Source organism: Rissa tridactyla, chromosome 4, assembly GCF_028500815.1.
Source record: "Rissa tridactyla isolate bRisTri1 chromosome 4, bRisTri1.patW.cur.20221130, whole genome shotgun sequence".
Classification (NCBI taxonomy): domain Eukaryota; kingdom Metazoa; phylum Chordata; class Aves; order Charadriiformes; family Laridae; genus Rissa; species Rissa tridactyla.
Window position 1 is genome coordinate 56,408,031 of NC_071469.1, and position 17,135 is coordinate 56,425,165.

General features: G+C 34.8%; 1 protein-coding gene across 7 annotated transcripts in view; it reads right to left on the bottom strand.

Moving 5' to 3' along the window:
- The window catches only part of ATG2B (autophagy related 2B), a 52,755-nt gene that overhangs the window by 29,837 nt on the left and 5,783 nt on the right, over positions 1 to 17,135 (bottom strand). For 6 of the 7 annotated variants that reach the window (XM_054200813.1, XM_054200814.1, XM_054200812.1 and 3 more), the window contains exons 3-18: positions 16,473 to 16,625; positions 15,362 to 15,464; positions 13,896 to 14,058; positions 13,240 to 13,419; positions 11,340 to 11,436; positions 9,188 to 9,370; positions 8,375 to 8,529; positions 7,535 to 7,646; positions 7,116 to 7,377; positions 6,081 to 6,231; positions 5,445 to 5,537; positions 5,083 to 5,271; positions 3,497 to 3,770; positions 2,590 to 2,695; positions 1,328 to 1,520; positions 1,020 to 1,162 (exon numbers count right to left, since the gene is read on the bottom strand). In XM_054200813.1, coding sequence (XP_054056788.1) covers positions 1,020 to 1,162; positions 1,328 to 1,520; positions 2,590 to 2,695; positions 3,497 to 3,770; positions 5,083 to 5,271; positions 5,445 to 5,537; positions 6,081 to 6,231; positions 7,116 to 7,377; positions 7,535 to 7,646; positions 8,375 to 8,529; positions 9,188 to 9,370; positions 11,340 to 11,436; positions 13,240 to 13,419; positions 13,896 to 14,058; positions 15,362 to 15,464; positions 16,473 to 16,625 — 2,557 coding nt within the window. Of the gene's footprint in view, positions 1 to 1,019; positions 1,163 to 1,327; positions 1,521 to 2,589; positions 2,696 to 3,496; positions 3,771 to 5,082; positions 5,272 to 5,444; positions 5,538 to 6,080; positions 6,232 to 7,115; positions 7,378 to 7,534; positions 7,647 to 8,374; positions 8,530 to 9,187; positions 9,371 to 11,339; positions 11,437 to 12,039; positions 12,187 to 13,239; positions 13,420 to 13,895; positions 14,059 to 15,361; positions 15,465 to 16,472; positions 16,626 to 17,135 lie in introns of those variants that run through there. The other variant, XM_054200818.1, reaches the window with a different exon arrangement.

Consider the following 17,135-nt stretch of genomic DNA (forward strand, 5'->3'; position numbering starts at 1 on the left):
AAGTTCAAAAGCACAAGAAAGAATAATGCATTCATGAGCAAAAGCAATAAATAACGAAAGTAATTTTTTTCTGTAATTATGGTATGCACATATCACAAGTCTAACATTTGACAGCGACCCAAAAGCCTCTATTCATAGGTGTATACTAGATCACTAGGTTGGAGGGGGTGTAACAAAATCCTATTTTGACCACATCAATTTTCAAACAAAGTTGCAGGAAACATTAGTTCTTTTGATTTCAAGTGAGTTTGTGTCTGTTGAGGTAAAGATATATGTGACATTCAGTACAGAAGTACACCAACAGAATATTCAATGAAGGATTCAGCTTTGCCACTTTGGAAGTGAAAAAAATGCTTTGGAAGCAAAGCAATGCCAAAGAGAGGCTAAAAATCGATCAGCATCTCTCTTTATGCATAGCATAATACCAGTTTTTTAGTTGATTTGATCTAGTTGTATTCCTTTGTTTTTCAGACAGAAAACTAATACATACTGAACACCTATCTGCAAGTTGGGTTCACTTTCTCTACATTTTTGTAAGCCCTTGTGAGGCTGACAGAACTGGGTTGTTAGGGTTTTTTCCCCTGCCTGCCTTGTGGACTCTTAACTTTTAGATGGAGAATCACTGAATAAAAAGGAAAGAATAAAACTGAATGCAACATTTTTTGAAGTACAATGATCTATTTATAGAGGAGAATTCAGAAAGATTAAAGCAAAGTGAAACATTGCAGAGATCTGAATGAAATATTCACTGAAAGCAAAAGACTATTTAACTTCATCCTTTGATCAAAAAATCTGCCAAACACTTTTTAGCAGCTGGCTGCTATAGCATCAATCATGTATATGACAGTGGTGTTTCTTATGTTAACTTGGAAGAATATTTATATAGAATTTTATGTGTTTAGAAAACTATACAAATGAATTCCTGATATAGCTGCTCATTCAATTGCTTTTATCAACAATGAATAACAGAACTAAAAGTACAGGTCATGATAACCAAGCAAAACAATTATCATACTTGCCTATTGTAAAGTTTTTCATAAAAGCTTTTGTTTGGTAATGTTAAGTGAATGTTTGGTAACATGAGTTCCAGTACATAATGAGAATTGCTAATTGTTTTATCCTGAAACTCAGTCATTTCAACCACATCTCCTGGCATCACCATCTGAAAGAAGAGAGGAAAAAAAAACCACAAAAAAACTATTAAAAAAAACCAAAAACAACAAAAAAAACCCAGAAAAACTGGAAGCCAGAAGATGCATACAAAGTAGTGAGAATATATTAATTTTGTCTACCGTAAGCACAAAGCAATAACAAAATTCTGTAGTACCTCTTCGTTTTCAAACATAACCCTACGAGAAGAAAAAGGAGAAGGCTCTGGTCTTCTAATATCACAGACATCCTTCAAAGAATGAGACCCTCCTTCTTCTTCCTCTTGAAAGTTATTATCACCTTCTTCCTCCTCAGCTGCTATCCTTTCCAGAATAGAGTGCACAGCCAAAGGGTTTATTTTCAATACAATCCTGACATTGGAGAAGTTACACAGAATAAGCCATTAGAGATGCTGGGAATTTTTATACTGATGCACAGTCACATGTCCCCTAGCTCTACCTGCTACCCATTAAATGCACATAGACTAAATAGCTCAAAGACCAGGGATTTTTTTATTAGAAAATAATGTATTTTATTAGACAAAGTGATACTATTAAGAAAAACACCAAACTTACAGGCACAAAGGGAGACAGAAAAGAATCATCAGGCAAAAAGGTAGTGTCTGCTTTTCTCAACTCCATCAGGTGACCATTAGGTAACCTAAGAAAAACCCAGTGCTCTCCCAAACTAATGCCTGTATCATTAGAATATCAACAGCTATTAACAAAAGCTCTGCTGCATGACATAGTGTATTACATGTACACACTTACAGAAAAATGTATTTGTACCATTATAAAAGAAAACAATGCTGAAAAAATGTCCATACAAACATGCTGTCAGAGAGCCACGGAATTTTGTGGCAAATATCGTATGTAGTAAATCCTGCAGTATATCTAAGATTGCATCTTTAAACAATCTTATTACATGCTACAGTTGTGAGGTCCTTCTGTTCAGTAACTCTAAAGTATTGTATTGCCTTACTTGTGATAAGCTGCAATAATTCAGTCACAATATAATTATCATTATTGTTGTTACGGCTCTATAATAGCTTAAATTAGTATTTTAAGGCACAATTCAACAGAGGTTTTTTTGTTGTTTGGTATTCAGTCTTGAATGCAAAAGTAGGAGAACAGGTAAAGGGACAAAAAAACAAAAGTGGGAGAAAATTTTAAGTCTCTAAGTCACCACACTTTCACTAAATTTACTCAAGTCTACGCAAAAAACTAATATATATTAAAACAATTGATTATAAATGGAGAAGTTTGGGTTGGCTTTTTTTGTTATAAATTCTTGGGGTTTTTTTTCAATAGCTACATGTTCTTTCTTTGCAAATTATCTTAAAGCATTTACCACACAGGCAGTCTGCATTAAAATTAGAAAAGTAACAGTGCTTCATAAAAATCCAAACAACCCGCATTAAAAAATAAAGCATTATTTTACCGAGGCCAGTCAAAATTGTCTGATGACGATGTTATATCTCCATCTATGCCACCAGACACTTGAAAAAATTTTATTGGTGCTTCTGCATTATCTTCTTCAAACGAACCTGAATAGAAAGAGATTCTTAAAAAATTAACACAGGAATAACAACTGCTAACTTCAGGTTTCCCACTCCTCAGGCTAGAGTCCAACAGGCTAACTGTTCAATGCTATTACTAAGTACTCAAGCAAATTTTGTCTCTTTTCCTCCAAAAATTAAATAACAATTTTTAGAAACAAAAAATTATTTCACATTATCTTCTAGCTAGCAGCAGTTTGAAAACCAGACGCTTCTAATGCATAGATATCTGCGTTTACATTTATAGCATCACTACATTATGTCACAGCCTCAAGAAATACGTGGAATGACAAGTCAGCAGAGAAGGCTGCAAACATAAACCAGTCTCACAGATTTATTACTTTGAGAAAACTTTAAAACCTTTATATCTCTAATATCTTTCAATGACAGCTATTTAGGATATCATTCACTTCATTTCTAAACTAGACCTGAGATTCATAATTTGCATAGCTGTAGTACCCGTCTGCAAATCTACAAAACTTACCCTAACATTGTGATAGAGATCCCAGAGCTACCCTAAATTGAAACAAACTGACACAACAATATAACAGAAAGTAAGAAATACTAGCTCCGATCTCAAAAACACGAATGCAAGCACTACACCTACATACATTAGTCTCTCCTCCCAGTAGTATTATTTTGACCTATGCTGATATTTAGTACAGAACACCAAACCACAGCAGAGATATCTGCTCCAAAGTTCAGGAGGAAAGTCACTCCTTTGTCTCAACTATGTAATACCTGGGAAAATAAAAAAATATTATTTTAATATAATGTTAACATTCTTACCAGTTAGCTCTTTAAAGGTAAGTTCTAATTTAACTTGTTCTGGAGTTGATCCTCCTATAAACTCAGTTTTAAATTCCGTATCTGTAAATTCAAGATGAAGAATCTCCTTCTGAAGCGATTTCTTAAACCATGGTCCTCTTTCCTGATCTGACCGTAAGTCAGGTATTGGGAAGCGAACGGAGAGATTTAATGCTGGAGCATTGACTTGAACTGAAACTCTACAGTTTGCAGGAGTATGTGAATCATCCAGAAAAACTTCAGTAAATGCTTTATGCTAAAAAAAAAAAAAAAGTAAAGAAAAAACCCCTAAATTAGAAAAAATAGCACTAAAAATTACTATGGAGAAGCTTTTGATGATGTAATACCTATAAATGAAAGAGATCATTTTTTCATATATCACACAAAACACACATAGTAGGACCACTTTTATTACTCTTAGGATATTCTTCCATTATTGGTGCTGTTAAGATTCTACTTAGTTAGAAGTCCAGTATTTGCAGAGATTAGCAATCCTTCAAAAATTGCTATCTTTGTATTTTTTTTCCTCTTAAATTAGAGTGCGAGTACCAAACAATACTCAAATGCATTTAGGAAATATCATGTGCCACAGATATGTTCTTTAAAAAAAAAAAAAAAAAAAATGCTGTTGTTGAGAAGCCAGGAACTACTGTCATGCATATTTGCCCCTTTCAGTAGGTCATGGCTTCCAGCTGATATCACTGACGTGTCATTCAAAACCTGCCTGAGAATAGCTTATTGCTGACCATCATTGAAAAGAATTAAACTGTCAGGACATAAACATATTGATACAAATTACTGATGTCTTGCAAATTTTTTAAGAAAGGATTCTCTTAAATAAGTCTTGAATACTAATTTTTCTGTGATCAATCAACGTAGCAACAAAATTACATAAAGATAGTTGTCACTGTGTAGAAAATCAGTTAATTGCATTAACCCTTCCTCATGTATTTTAAGAAAAGCCTTCAAGTTTAATGTTATCGTGGTAAATATACTAAGACTTAAATCCTACTGACAACCTGAACCACAACAAACAAGCTCCAACTTCTTCTGTTGGTCTGTGATCACTAGAACACAAGGCATGTTCCCCATCCTTTCTACTACCTACTCCAAAAAGCAGGCAAGGCACAGCAGAGGCAACTGAGCTGACTGTGACACCTACAGATTTCAATAAAGAAGTGGAATTATCAGCAACTGTTTATATCAGCGGCTGGAGAGCATGATGGGACAGATTAGGGATTAGAAATCAGCCAAGATTCCTCTTTTTTGCCCAGCTCTGCTTGCTTCAAAAAGCTGAGAACTTACACAGTTTGTGAAGCAGCTATCGTTGTCTTAGGTCTGTTATCAAGCATGCAATCACTGAATCTAAAATACTTATTTTAGATGGCTATTGTTCTGTATCAGAAGTTAAAAAACAAACAAACAAAACAAACAAAACAAAAAACCAAAGTACAACAAGTACTTTTGGTAGCACGAATCAATCAGAATTAGCAATCTCAGGCTTAGAGCCATCCTGCCTTCCTCCTGCAAAAAAATCAGCAAGTTTATTAATTTCATTTTTAACTTACCAGATTTATGTGCTTGTTATAAGAAGCATACATGTGAGATGCCATCATCTCCACTGTAGTCAGTTTCTGTGGCTGAAGTAAGGAATTTAATCGGTCTACAATACTAATATCCAGCTCACAAAACACTGGACTTAACTTTATTTGTAACTCTGCTTTCTGTGGAACAGAACTCAGTCTCCCTTGACTACCCTGAAAAGAAAGAGAAAAAGCACTAAAATCCTTAAAAATATAGTGGAACAAGTTATAATAACTGAGATTTAAGGACCTTCTGTTTTACAAGAAAGATACCCTTCTGTTAAAACGAACAAAATTAGACAAAGGCTATTATACAGCAACTTGGTGTTTTTAATCTTCCACCTTACCTGAGGTCCTCTATTATCTGAATGCTTATAATGAAGCTGAAGGCATGGCATAGCACGAGAATCATTTCCTTCTTCAGAACGAAATGTCAGCAGCTTTAGAATAAAAGAGAGTTAAAAATACTTAATAGATAAGGAGGAAAGACTTGCCCCAGGAAAAGATATTTATGACATTTTACCTAGAACAGACAGTAGGTAACCCTACATTCAAGTCATTGAACAGAGCCCCAGACCAAGTGCTTACTCAATCCACTTATTCAGCCACTTTACTGGATGTCTCTGACCATTAAAAGAGCTGGAAGAATAATCATCACCCAAAGAAAGCTTCGCATTGTTCAAGTCTATTGGTCAGTTTTTGGAACACATTTACTCTAACTCCCAAACTGCGTTAAGCAGTTAGTATTTAAAAGAGAAGTAAGCTAGCAAAGCCTGGCTACTTAACACTATTCCTGTCAGGTACGGCCGCAGGCTGGTTCACTATTTGAGCTTGCAATTAAAATATAAGCTGCATCTTAAACCCATAAAATATTAAAAAAAAAATTAAAAATATTTTGAAGTTACAACTATTTTAAAATCTAGCACTCTCAGTTACACAATTAATATTTCTTTTCTATTGAACTCCGTGTATTTTTTACATACCTCTGTATAGTGAGGCTGAATGGAATGAGAGTCAGTAGAAAAAAGGCATTCCAGAAACTCCAAATCCCCAATGGATAAATCAGTACTAAAACTTCGAGAGGCAGTCCTTTGTCTTTGTTCATAAGACACCTTGATGCCGGTACCTATAAATCTGAATTATGAAATTTATGAATTATGAAAAGTAGCATAAAACAATAAAAATTATGAAAAGTCAAGATTTAAATATGTAAAAAAGGATCACTACAATCCTTTTAAAAGTCAGTAAAACCACCACAATTTCTTCAAAAATAAGAAAAGTTTCTAATTATAACAGATAATAGCTTTAGCAAGAAAAACAACGGAGATCACTTATGTTACACAATCAGCAATGGTCAGTGTAAAGAAATTTGTAAAGAACACTTTAGACATCTAACCTAAAGTGCAATTCACATAAAGCTGGGGAATCTAATATCCTTGTATAGACAATGAAAAAGTGAAATGCCTCAGGAATTCTAAATTACATGCATAAAGTAAGAAAAGCTATGTACACCCTTAAATATTTTACTTCATACACTGTACTGGGACAGTAAAAACTTCTGGGGAAAAAAAGAGTAACTTTACAACTTTGCTCAAACCTACTTTTTATCCCTACTGATATAATATTTTGGACTAAGAAGAACCCCAAGCTCCTTCAAACAGAAATCCCTTTGTTGGAATAACAATGGTCCTGTAAAATACAGCTATTTTTAACAAAATAATTTACTTAATGATTCTTGACTCTCTAGATTTCTGTGGTAGAAACTGTACCAAGGTTAGTTCATCTATTGTTGAAAAAGATAGGCTGAATTTAATGTTTATGCACTTTTTCTTATTAAAAAAAAAAAAACAGTCTTTGAAAACAGATGTCAAAATTCAATGCTATTTTGAAATTAACAAAGAGGTCTAATGCAATTCAAATATTAAGTGACACAGTTCCTATGGAAATAAACTTACTTTATTGAAATTTACTTAAAAGATATTTTTGTTAATTATATTTATTAATAAGCAAAGTTATACCTAAGGTGATCATGAGAACAAGCTTCTGCAAATACTTCTCGGAAGGACAGAAAATCTTCTGTTGAAAACTTAACTGGCTCAATCTTTTCTATTCGGGTAAAGAAATCCCGAGCCATTGGTGTCAATGGGTTAAGGTTCAGTGAACTTTCAGGTGGGGGTAAAGGGTCAATATGAAGTACAGACACTGAGAAAGTTCCAACTGCCAGTCTAAAAAGAAGCTCAGGTCTGGATTCATCCACAGAAACAGATCTGGATGGAATAGCTGAAATACAAAATTAAGTTCACGTAATTTTTCAGCAATAACACATTTATAAAGTCATCTTACGTTTGATTTTCATTTCTTTTTACGAAGTTGCTGCATAACATTTAATTTCCAGAATTATCTAGTGAGCAGAATGCAAAACAATGTTTTTACTTACATGTCCTTCTTAAGGAAGTCTGGTGAACCATGTTGGCTGTAAGTGAAGAACCTCTTGGAGGTTGTAGTTCTTGTTTGTTACGATCAAGAAAATCACCCCAAGTTGGTTGAAGCTAAAACAAAAATATGTATGATCTTAAATTGGACAAATAGATGTTAGACATTAGATCAAGCATAAATAATAAGGTAAAGAAACAAAAAGAAAATACATGCACAAACAATCAATAGCATGCCATTTCATGGCATATTAGTGCTCAACTAAACAATGTAGGTAAGCTTTACTTTGGGCTATGCTTTCTAATTCTATGATCATCTACACCCACATATTTTTAAAGCTCAAGTTGCTCCCTCCATGAGCATATATTCTCCTCTGTCTCTGTAAAAAGCACAATTGTTCTCCACGGCTTTCATTAAGTGAAACGTTAGGCGCATAACAGGTTTGGGAAAGATGGTGATATCAACAGCATAATTTTTATGTTGTTTGAGGAATAATGTAATAAAATTTTGTACTTTTTATTGTTATTGTGTGTGTAGTCCATATTAAAAGAAAACCCAGATGGCAAACATGCAGTTATTAGAAAGAAAATAAATCATGAAGTGCCCTATATAAACTTCAAGGTGTTTCAAAACAAATACATTCCATTTCCTGTCTTGGTAGCCAAACAGATGAGAAACTTTCCAATAGTATTCCATTTCTGCTATGGAAATTGTATCAGCTTGAAACACTTTCAATTGTCCTAGAATTTTGCAACAGTTCTTGATGTCGCCAAGAATATTTATGCAACAGTTTCAGATAAAAGTGTTAGTTTCAAAAAGATTTTAAATGTAAGTAATACTATACCACTGTAGTGCTCAGTGGAGATCCTGCTGGTGTAGTTGTGTATGTACTGGTTAAAGACAAGTCTAGATCCATAGTTGGAGGGTCTCCAAGAGGTGGAAGGGAGGAAAGGCTGTGAGACATGTCCATTTCGGCCATTGAGAAGAAAACTTCTTCTTCTAATACGAACCATAGATAGTAAAGTGTTATTTTCTAATGAAAAAAAAACACTTTACTTTTAACAGAAATGTATTCTTAAATTCAGAAATCTAACTGCTAGACAGAATAACCAGCTACATGTATTATTTACAGAAGTTCCAAGTTCTCTTGACACTGAGGCTAGTACTATCTGTGGACAGAGACTATTTTAAAAAAAGCAAAAAACCTAATAAATACTAAAGCAGCTAAGTGTTCCATTTTCGTATTCAAGTTGATGTAATTTCTGTCTTTGACAAATCAAAGTTCATACTTTCACATTAAAATAATCAGCAAAAAAATATTCAAATCAAAACATAAATACCAGGGCAATGCAACTTTTATTCTATATTTAATTTCCTTAACCACACATTTGTAAAGATGTTACGCTGTATGTGTATTTACTCTGTTGCACAGTAACATACAGATTACTGAACAGTTTTAATGAAACACTGAATCGAGTCTAGTCTGATAACTAAACTAGGTGTTAATTTTTTATTCAATGGTACAATTAATAGCGTACAATTATTCTACATCAAAGTTCTTTTGATACTTAAATTAGTAAATTCAAAAGATGAACAGTCAGTTTATATAATCTTAACAACAGATTATTTGCTATGCTGTATCATCTTTTATACTTGCCACGACTAGAAGGCGTTCTGGCACTCTCTGTCTCATAGAAGCTTTGTTCAGATGATGCTCCTGCAGATAAAGACTCTTTTCTTAAATAACGTTTCAGCTCCATCTGAATCCGATACTCATCTTCCTGTTGCATAGGCCGGTTTTTCCTATCTTTATTTGACAATTCTAGCCTGCTTAGGCTCTCTGAATTCAAAAAAAGGACAGAAAACTCACTGTAATTTTCTTACCAGTATCCCAGAGAAAATTCAAAAATTATTCTGAAAATTAACGAATTGTTGTTGTTGTGTATATATGTATATATATAAATGCATCTGTGTATATGTATACACATATCTGTTGTATATCAGATATCTATATATATGCTTTTTGTTGTTTTGGAAATTTTACTTGTCCGAAACAGATTACTCTCTCCTGGCATTCATTAATTTCAAGTCTGAAGAAAATATTTTAGGGTCATATATGCAAATGTGTTCACATATAATATCAGCATATATTTCTCTTTTCATTCAGCTTTAGGGACTAAGGACACAATCTCTTAAAGGTTTCACTATTAAGGAAATATTAAAATTCCAGGTTTGAAGATGAAACATACGGGAAACTACGTGTAATGCTTTTCCAGTTATCCACAAACAATGAACGAGTCATTTGCTGATGACACCAAACTGGGAGGGGTGGCTGACACACCAGAAGGCTGTGCTGCCATACAGCGAGCCCTGGACAGGCTGGAGACTTGGGCGGAGAGGAACCTAATGAAGTTCAACAAGGGCAAGCGTAGAGTCCTGCACCTTGGGAGGAATAACCCCACGCACTGGTACAGGTTAGGGGACGATCTGCTGGAACGCAGCTCTGCAGAGAGCGACCTGGGAGACCTGGTGCACAACAAGCTGACCACGAGCCAGCAACGCGCCAATGATATCCTGATATCCAATGATATCCAAAGGCCAATGATATCCTGCAGTGCATTAAAAAGAGAGTGGCCAGCAGTTCAAGTGAGGTCATCCTCCCACTATACTCTGCCCTGGTGAGGCCACATCTGGAGTACTGCGTCCAGTTCCGGGCTCCCCAGTTCAAGAAAGACAAGGAACTGCTGGAGAGACTCCAGCAGAGAGCTACAAAGATGATCAAGGGACTGGAGCACCTCTCCGATAAGGAAAGGCCGAGAGACCTGGGGCTGTTCAGCATGGAGAAGAGAAGACTGAGAGGGGATCTCATCAATGCTTATAAGTATCTAAAGGGTGGGTGTCAGGAGAATGGGGATAGACTCTCTTCAGTGGTGCCCTGTGACAGGACAAGGGGCAACACAGGAAAATCCATCTCAACATGAGGAAAAACTTCTTTAATTTGAGGGTGCCAAAGCATGGGAACAGGCTGCCCAGAGAGGGTGTGGAGTCTCCTTCTCTGGAAATATTCAAAACCTGCCTCGATGCGTTCCTGTGCAACGTGCTCTAGATGACTCTGCTCTGGCAGGGCAGGTTGGGCTAGGTGATCTCCAGAGGTCCCTTCCAACCCCTACCATTCTGTGAAGTCCAGTACAGTAAATATATCAATATCATTACAGGAACATCAAGCATGGGACATGACAAATCTTTTCAAAAAGAAGATTAACTACCTATCCTAATAATAAGTGTTGTTACATGAGGTAGATGGTGGGAGGGAAAAAACAAAAACACCCTCACCCTGCTACTGCAGTAGTCTAAACACTGCTGTTCATTACTTAGCAAATATGGACAAACGAACTCAATTAATGTCTGTTCTATGTTTTCTGTGCCTGTCACTAAAGCACAGGACAGAGAAGGAACCCAACTGCTAAGTCCCTCTCGTGAAACAGAAGCTACAAGAACCACAATTGTTCTGGACTCCTGATTTTTTTCCATCTACCATTTCCCCATCTCTTGTCCTCATATATAGTCACTTGCCCAGCCTTATTTGTTACCTAGATTTTTATTACCAGCATGTACAATTTGCAACTGAAGCCAGTAAATTGATCATAGTCCTACTCAAAGCAGCTACAAAACATTTTGCTAACATCAGACAGAAATTAATAATCTACCACCACAATTTTTTTTTCCCACTGAGGAAACTTGTTTATCTTGCAAATTTCATTTTTCATCAACCATAATACATATTTAACATCTACAGAATGTTCACTTGCCTGGTCCAGCAATAGCTGCTACCATGTCCAATAAAAGGTGCACCTGCCTTGGTGACAGAAATAGATGTATGGAGTCTATTTGTCCATCTACATCCAACTAAAAAAAAAAAAGAAAAAAAACCATTTCAAGAACACTTTCTTTAAATTTTTCTTTAAAAGTCTTGCATCAACTATTTTGACAATAGATTTTGATGCTGTAGAAGATACAGCCATTCCAGCAGTATCTTTATCTTCTACACAACAGCAGCTAGAAATTTAATTGCATATTGCTTCCAGTCTGTAGCTTGGCAGGATAAATGCAGGTGTGCCACTGACAATTTATTAGCTTAATATAAATACACAATTGCCTAACAGAAAAATTCAAGAATACCATTAACCTCCTAGTTATTTTGCTTCTTTAGTAATTCCAGAAGTAATCAACAACATAAAGTTAGTACTATGTACTACTTATAAAATACTTCAGTCAGCACGTTCTGAAGTAGACGTTAAAAACTGTAAAGGTTCTCTTCAGGACTTCTCTTCAGTGTACAGCTGAATAAATACAGATACTTTCCTCACAAAGAGTGGGACGTTTATAGAAGTCCAATTGGTTTGATATATATACACAACACAGCAAGTCACTTATCTTTTGAGAGCAGCTCAAGCTAAATCTATCCAAAGGATATAGATTTCTTTTTCAATTCTAGAATCCTGTACTCACAGATGTTGGTCCATTCATGATATTACTCATTGTATTGGGTGTAGGTGGCAAGGTGTCAGCAGCAGGGTATGCTGCAGAGGCAGCCTCTGTGCTAAGAGGTGATGCTGGGCAGAGCTGGGCAAGCACAACTTGCAGAGACCACTGCTCTGCCTTCTATTATATTCAACTTCTCCTATAAAACAAAAATTACTCTCAACTATGCCCTTGACTTTTTGCTTCTGGCTACCTTAAAATACCTCTAATGATATAAAAGTAGAAAATTTTTGATCCTCAGAAATTAAAGGTGTTAACTGCATTAACTATTCATACTTTTAAAATAGCCAGCATTTTTCTGTTTCACACCAAGCAAAACATTTTATTTCACTTTTGAAGGACTTTTATTAACTGAATAACTGAGAAAAGTTATGAAGACTGACTAGAAATTGCTGGACATAAGAAAATTTTCTACTGTAATAGAAACTTTCTGCAAAATATAGCAGACTATACAAGACAGGTCAGTAGCCAATTTTAAAATGGGAGACAAGGAATATATTTACACGACTTTACTTACATACTCACACTTTTTTTTAAAGAAAACAGGGGTTTATTTTCAACTGCTTTGCTTCCTGTATCTTTATGTAAAGGTCAAATGAAATACTATTTTAACTACTAGCATTTAAATATGGCATTATTATTTGATTTACTATAGATTTTAATATAAAAATTCAGAAGTAGTAGTTCATGTTAGTTTTATAATGCTGCAATGATGCAACCTAATTAATCATTTAAGGTTTACTTGTAAGTGTTGAAGTAAATTATACCCTTTTAAAACCAAAGTGATTTTAATCAACCAGTTAAACATTCCACACATACGTAGGCAAAGTCAGTCATAGTGCTGCAAGAAAAAAGGATAAATGAATAGCAGCAGGAGTTTCATAAAAACAAACAGCTTTCTCAGGAGTTACACCAATACAAAAATTCAGTGTCTCTAACATACAGGAATTCTCCTTGAACAGATTTCAGTGTGCCATTGACTTGTTGTCTGGCCACTATAAAGATATCTTGTTAGACATATATATCAGTTTTGAATGCAGAAAATCTAAAACAAATCTAACGAGATTCTGTCCCCTTGAGAATCTCACCATTTTTTGTATGCAGTAGAAAAAAATTAAATCCTATGTAACTATTAATTTAGTTAAAGACCAGGAAAGCATGACTAACCTTAGCTCCAGGAAGTACTTCATTTTGCTTTAATGTTAGGCTCAACTCCATTCTACCAATCAGCTTACTGATCTGTACAGGGTCAGAAGGAGTAATTTCTGGCAAGTTTCTTGTTAATTGCGGATGTGGCTCATAAATGATTTTTGGATTCCAGCTAGGTGAAAGCTTTGGTTCAGTTGCCTTAAAATGTGACAGCGAAAGGAATAAGAATGTATCCCATTTCTTACAAAAAAAAAAATCCCCAAACCCAAGCATTTTATATAAGCTTATCACACGAATAACCATTTCATACAAATATAAATTTGACAGTGGCATTAAAACATGCACTGGTAACTGTTAAAGAAATAAGGCATGTAAAATGTGAAACATTAAGCCTTTGCAAAGAAGTGGAGCATACTTCCACAGAATAGTGAATTATAGAGGACTTTACACATTAAAGTTGCAAACAGATTCCAGTACAATACATCCTAAGTTTTTCTCGGTCCTAAAGTCTCTGTTTTCTCACTCTCCTCAGATCAACAGGGAGTGATTGTGAAACTTATCGAACACAGATTCAAGTAAAATTTCAACTCCTATATCCTTCAGAATGAATCTAATATACAAGTGTAATGATATATCCTACCCTACATCGATTTATATAATGTATTTAATTTTACCAGCTGTGTAGCTGAACACACTGGGGAGGACTTTGCTGATGCAGGAAACTCATCCCAGAAGAAGGAGACACCTGAGAGCTGCAGTAACTTGTGAGCAAAAGCTGTGGGCTGATGTACATTTATTCCAGAGCACTCATCTGCAGTTTCATCACAGTACATAGTTCTGGGAGACAAAAGCAAGGAAATAAAGATGGTAGGTGCATGCAAATTGCTACTTTTATTGTGCCATTTAGCCTCTCAGTTTGTACACGTTCTGTCTCTTCATACTATTTACAATGCCATTGACTGTCCTGAAAGGAGAAACCACCACTCTCTGGGAATGGGTCAAAATCTTAAGTTTTCTACAGGACACCACAGGACAATTGTGACATTCTTCCAGTGTGAATATATCCAAGGTATTATCCCCATACTTATGTCTCATCTGACCACAAAGCGGAGTCTGCCCAACGCTTCTATACATACATTTCCATTAGGACACAGACAGTTCTTGCTTCAGAATCTGATTTTTTTTTTTTTTAAAATCTGCAATCTAATACTTCTCTGTTGTCTAAAAGTACTACTTGGAAGTAACATTCTGTGTCAGAATGAAAGTTGCAAATTGAGAGAATAGGCTCCAATCTCGCAAAATTTCTGTGAAGTTAAATTTCTTACATTATAATACTGAGAGACAGCATAAACAGTAAACTCTTAAAAAGACACAAGTCTCCACATAATAGTCCTTACAGTGGAAAAATACACCTACCTTTCCATAAATAAAATGTATCAAACATCAAAACAACATTCTATTTAACAATTTGTTTCAATCTAGTTTTTAAAGTACAGAAAAGGAGGTTTGTTCTGGCAAAAATAATTACAGTTTTACTGACATCTCTCCCAAATTGAACATAACAACCTGAAGTTTATAAATGTTTAAAACCAAACATATTTCATTAGCATTTCTCAGAAATAATCAGTTTTACCTGGTAATGATTTTAATACTTTGCAAGAAAGTATGATTACACTATCTCATAGGTCAAAAAAAAAAATTACTTTTAGGACACATACACATAGTATTCTAGATCAAAGTAATTAAAGAATACCTGTGGCCTCTTCTGAAAGCTCACAGAGGACCTAAAATCTTCCAGTTTAATTTTTTTTCAGGACTGTATCTTTCTTTCTGGAAATATTTAAAGTGTCGGCCTAATCTGCCAATAATATCCCTTGACTGTTGAACATCTGAGAAACGGTATTCATGCATTGTGGAAGTGGTCATTAACTTATCTTTGGAAAACGCAGAACTCTTCTAATTTGATGGTTAAATATCTTTAGCTTAAGCATTTTAAGTGGAAGTTGAGTGGAGAAAATGCTCACTGGCATTATAAAAGAGGTGCTCAAGAGCTAGTGTCTAACTGTATACTAAGAATGTACAGGAAATGGCAAAAAGTGCCTTAGGAAATACAGATTTTTAAAAAAAAAAATCTCTTTACCTTTCGATTCTGATTTCAAGTGCAGTTCCACTTTTAGAGTTTTCCGGCACATGTTCTATTCGCAAAACAGTATCTAAAAAGGTAACTTTCACTCTTCTTAGAACTTAAACGAGAAAATAAAGAGATACCATGCAAACATTCAAGTCAAGTTACTCAACAATGACTTTTACAACCAATTTAAAACAGTCTTTCATTTTATTTAAGTTCTCAAAATTTATTTCAGCGGAACTAAATAATGTAACATTGAGTTTAATAATGTAACAAGACAACAAGTGACAACGTAAACTCTTATTATACGCCTAATATGTACATTCATACCATGCAATGGATCTCTACTGCATAAATATTTGAGCAAGTGACAGCTCAAATCAAGTTGTTCTATGGCTCAGCATGGGATGGTCCTCAAAGAAAATACCTGCTTCATTGTGCACCATGTTTGAACTCCTAGATGTTGGTATAGCACCATGCTACTTTGGTTGAATGCTTCCATTTCTAAATCTGATTTTAAACATTTCCCTTAGTTCACATATTTCTCCATTAGGTTCTCTACCACATAACGTAGTCATAAGCCCTTAGTTTCTTCTACTTAAAAAACAAAAAAAAAAATCACCAACAACAAAACCTAGAGTTTCTAAAGTATTTCTAACAACATGGTGTGATTATTGAGATACACACATCGTAACAGGTCAGTTTTGTGAAAAATAGCTGAAAAAACATTCTCTGTTTCTGCCTCAACAGCATAACCACTAACAATCTAAGTTTGTGTGATGAACTAAATTAGCACCTCCAAAACCAAGGCATCTCACCAATTACTCAAGCACAGATTTAGCTGGATTTGTTCTGGTGCAAACAAACACCAACTTGCCTTGAAGTAGGGTTCATTTTGTCCTCTGAGGAAAGCATACACGTATTTTAGTAAGCTAATGGCCTTTTTTCACTCTTCAAAGAGAGGATCATTTGTCCTGCTTTCCCGTTTAAATCTTACAGGTAATACAGTTGAAAATTTGCGAGACAAGTTATGGCAAATGAGATGCCATTTTGCAAAACTGAGACACAACATAAACTGATTTAATCTCAGATGTTCATTCAGATCTCAATAATTAATTCGTACCTGTTTCAATAGTTTCTGCAAATTTCTCAAGTCCTTCAAAAGGCTGGGACCCTTCTCCTTGTTCATCTGTCAATTTTTGGCTAAGACACTCTTTTGCAAGCTGCATACTACTGGTCATAAAACTTGACCAATACATTGGCTCAGACCCAGATGCTGTGGAGTAAGAGAAGTATTAATAAATTTGACTCTGTACTTTTTGAAACAATAAAGACAAAATGAAATAATACATTTGGCACATCCAGAAAAGAATTTCAACAGCTTAGTAACAAGCTATACTTCAAAACAAATTTAGTAATAATCTCTCTTTATACACTTTACTACTTTAAATTATTTAGATTGCATTGGTAGGATTCTGATATTTGAAAACTCAATATAAATAAGATGAAACCAGGATTTAGTGTAACCAATCTTCAGCAGTAGTTTAAGTGAGTAAATGACTTGAGTACTTTATTATATTGATATGATTTTGCAGGCATAATCATCAAAATGAAATCAAGGAAATAACTCTTTTTCTATGAATTATTTTAAGGTTTCTTATTCCATCTGAAACATATCCTAGATGGGGAAAGACTAAACAAGGTTTAAGATTTTATCTTTGCATATTAGAACAGGTTTTAAGTGCCTAACACAGACCTGACATAAGTAGAACAGAGTAAATCTGAA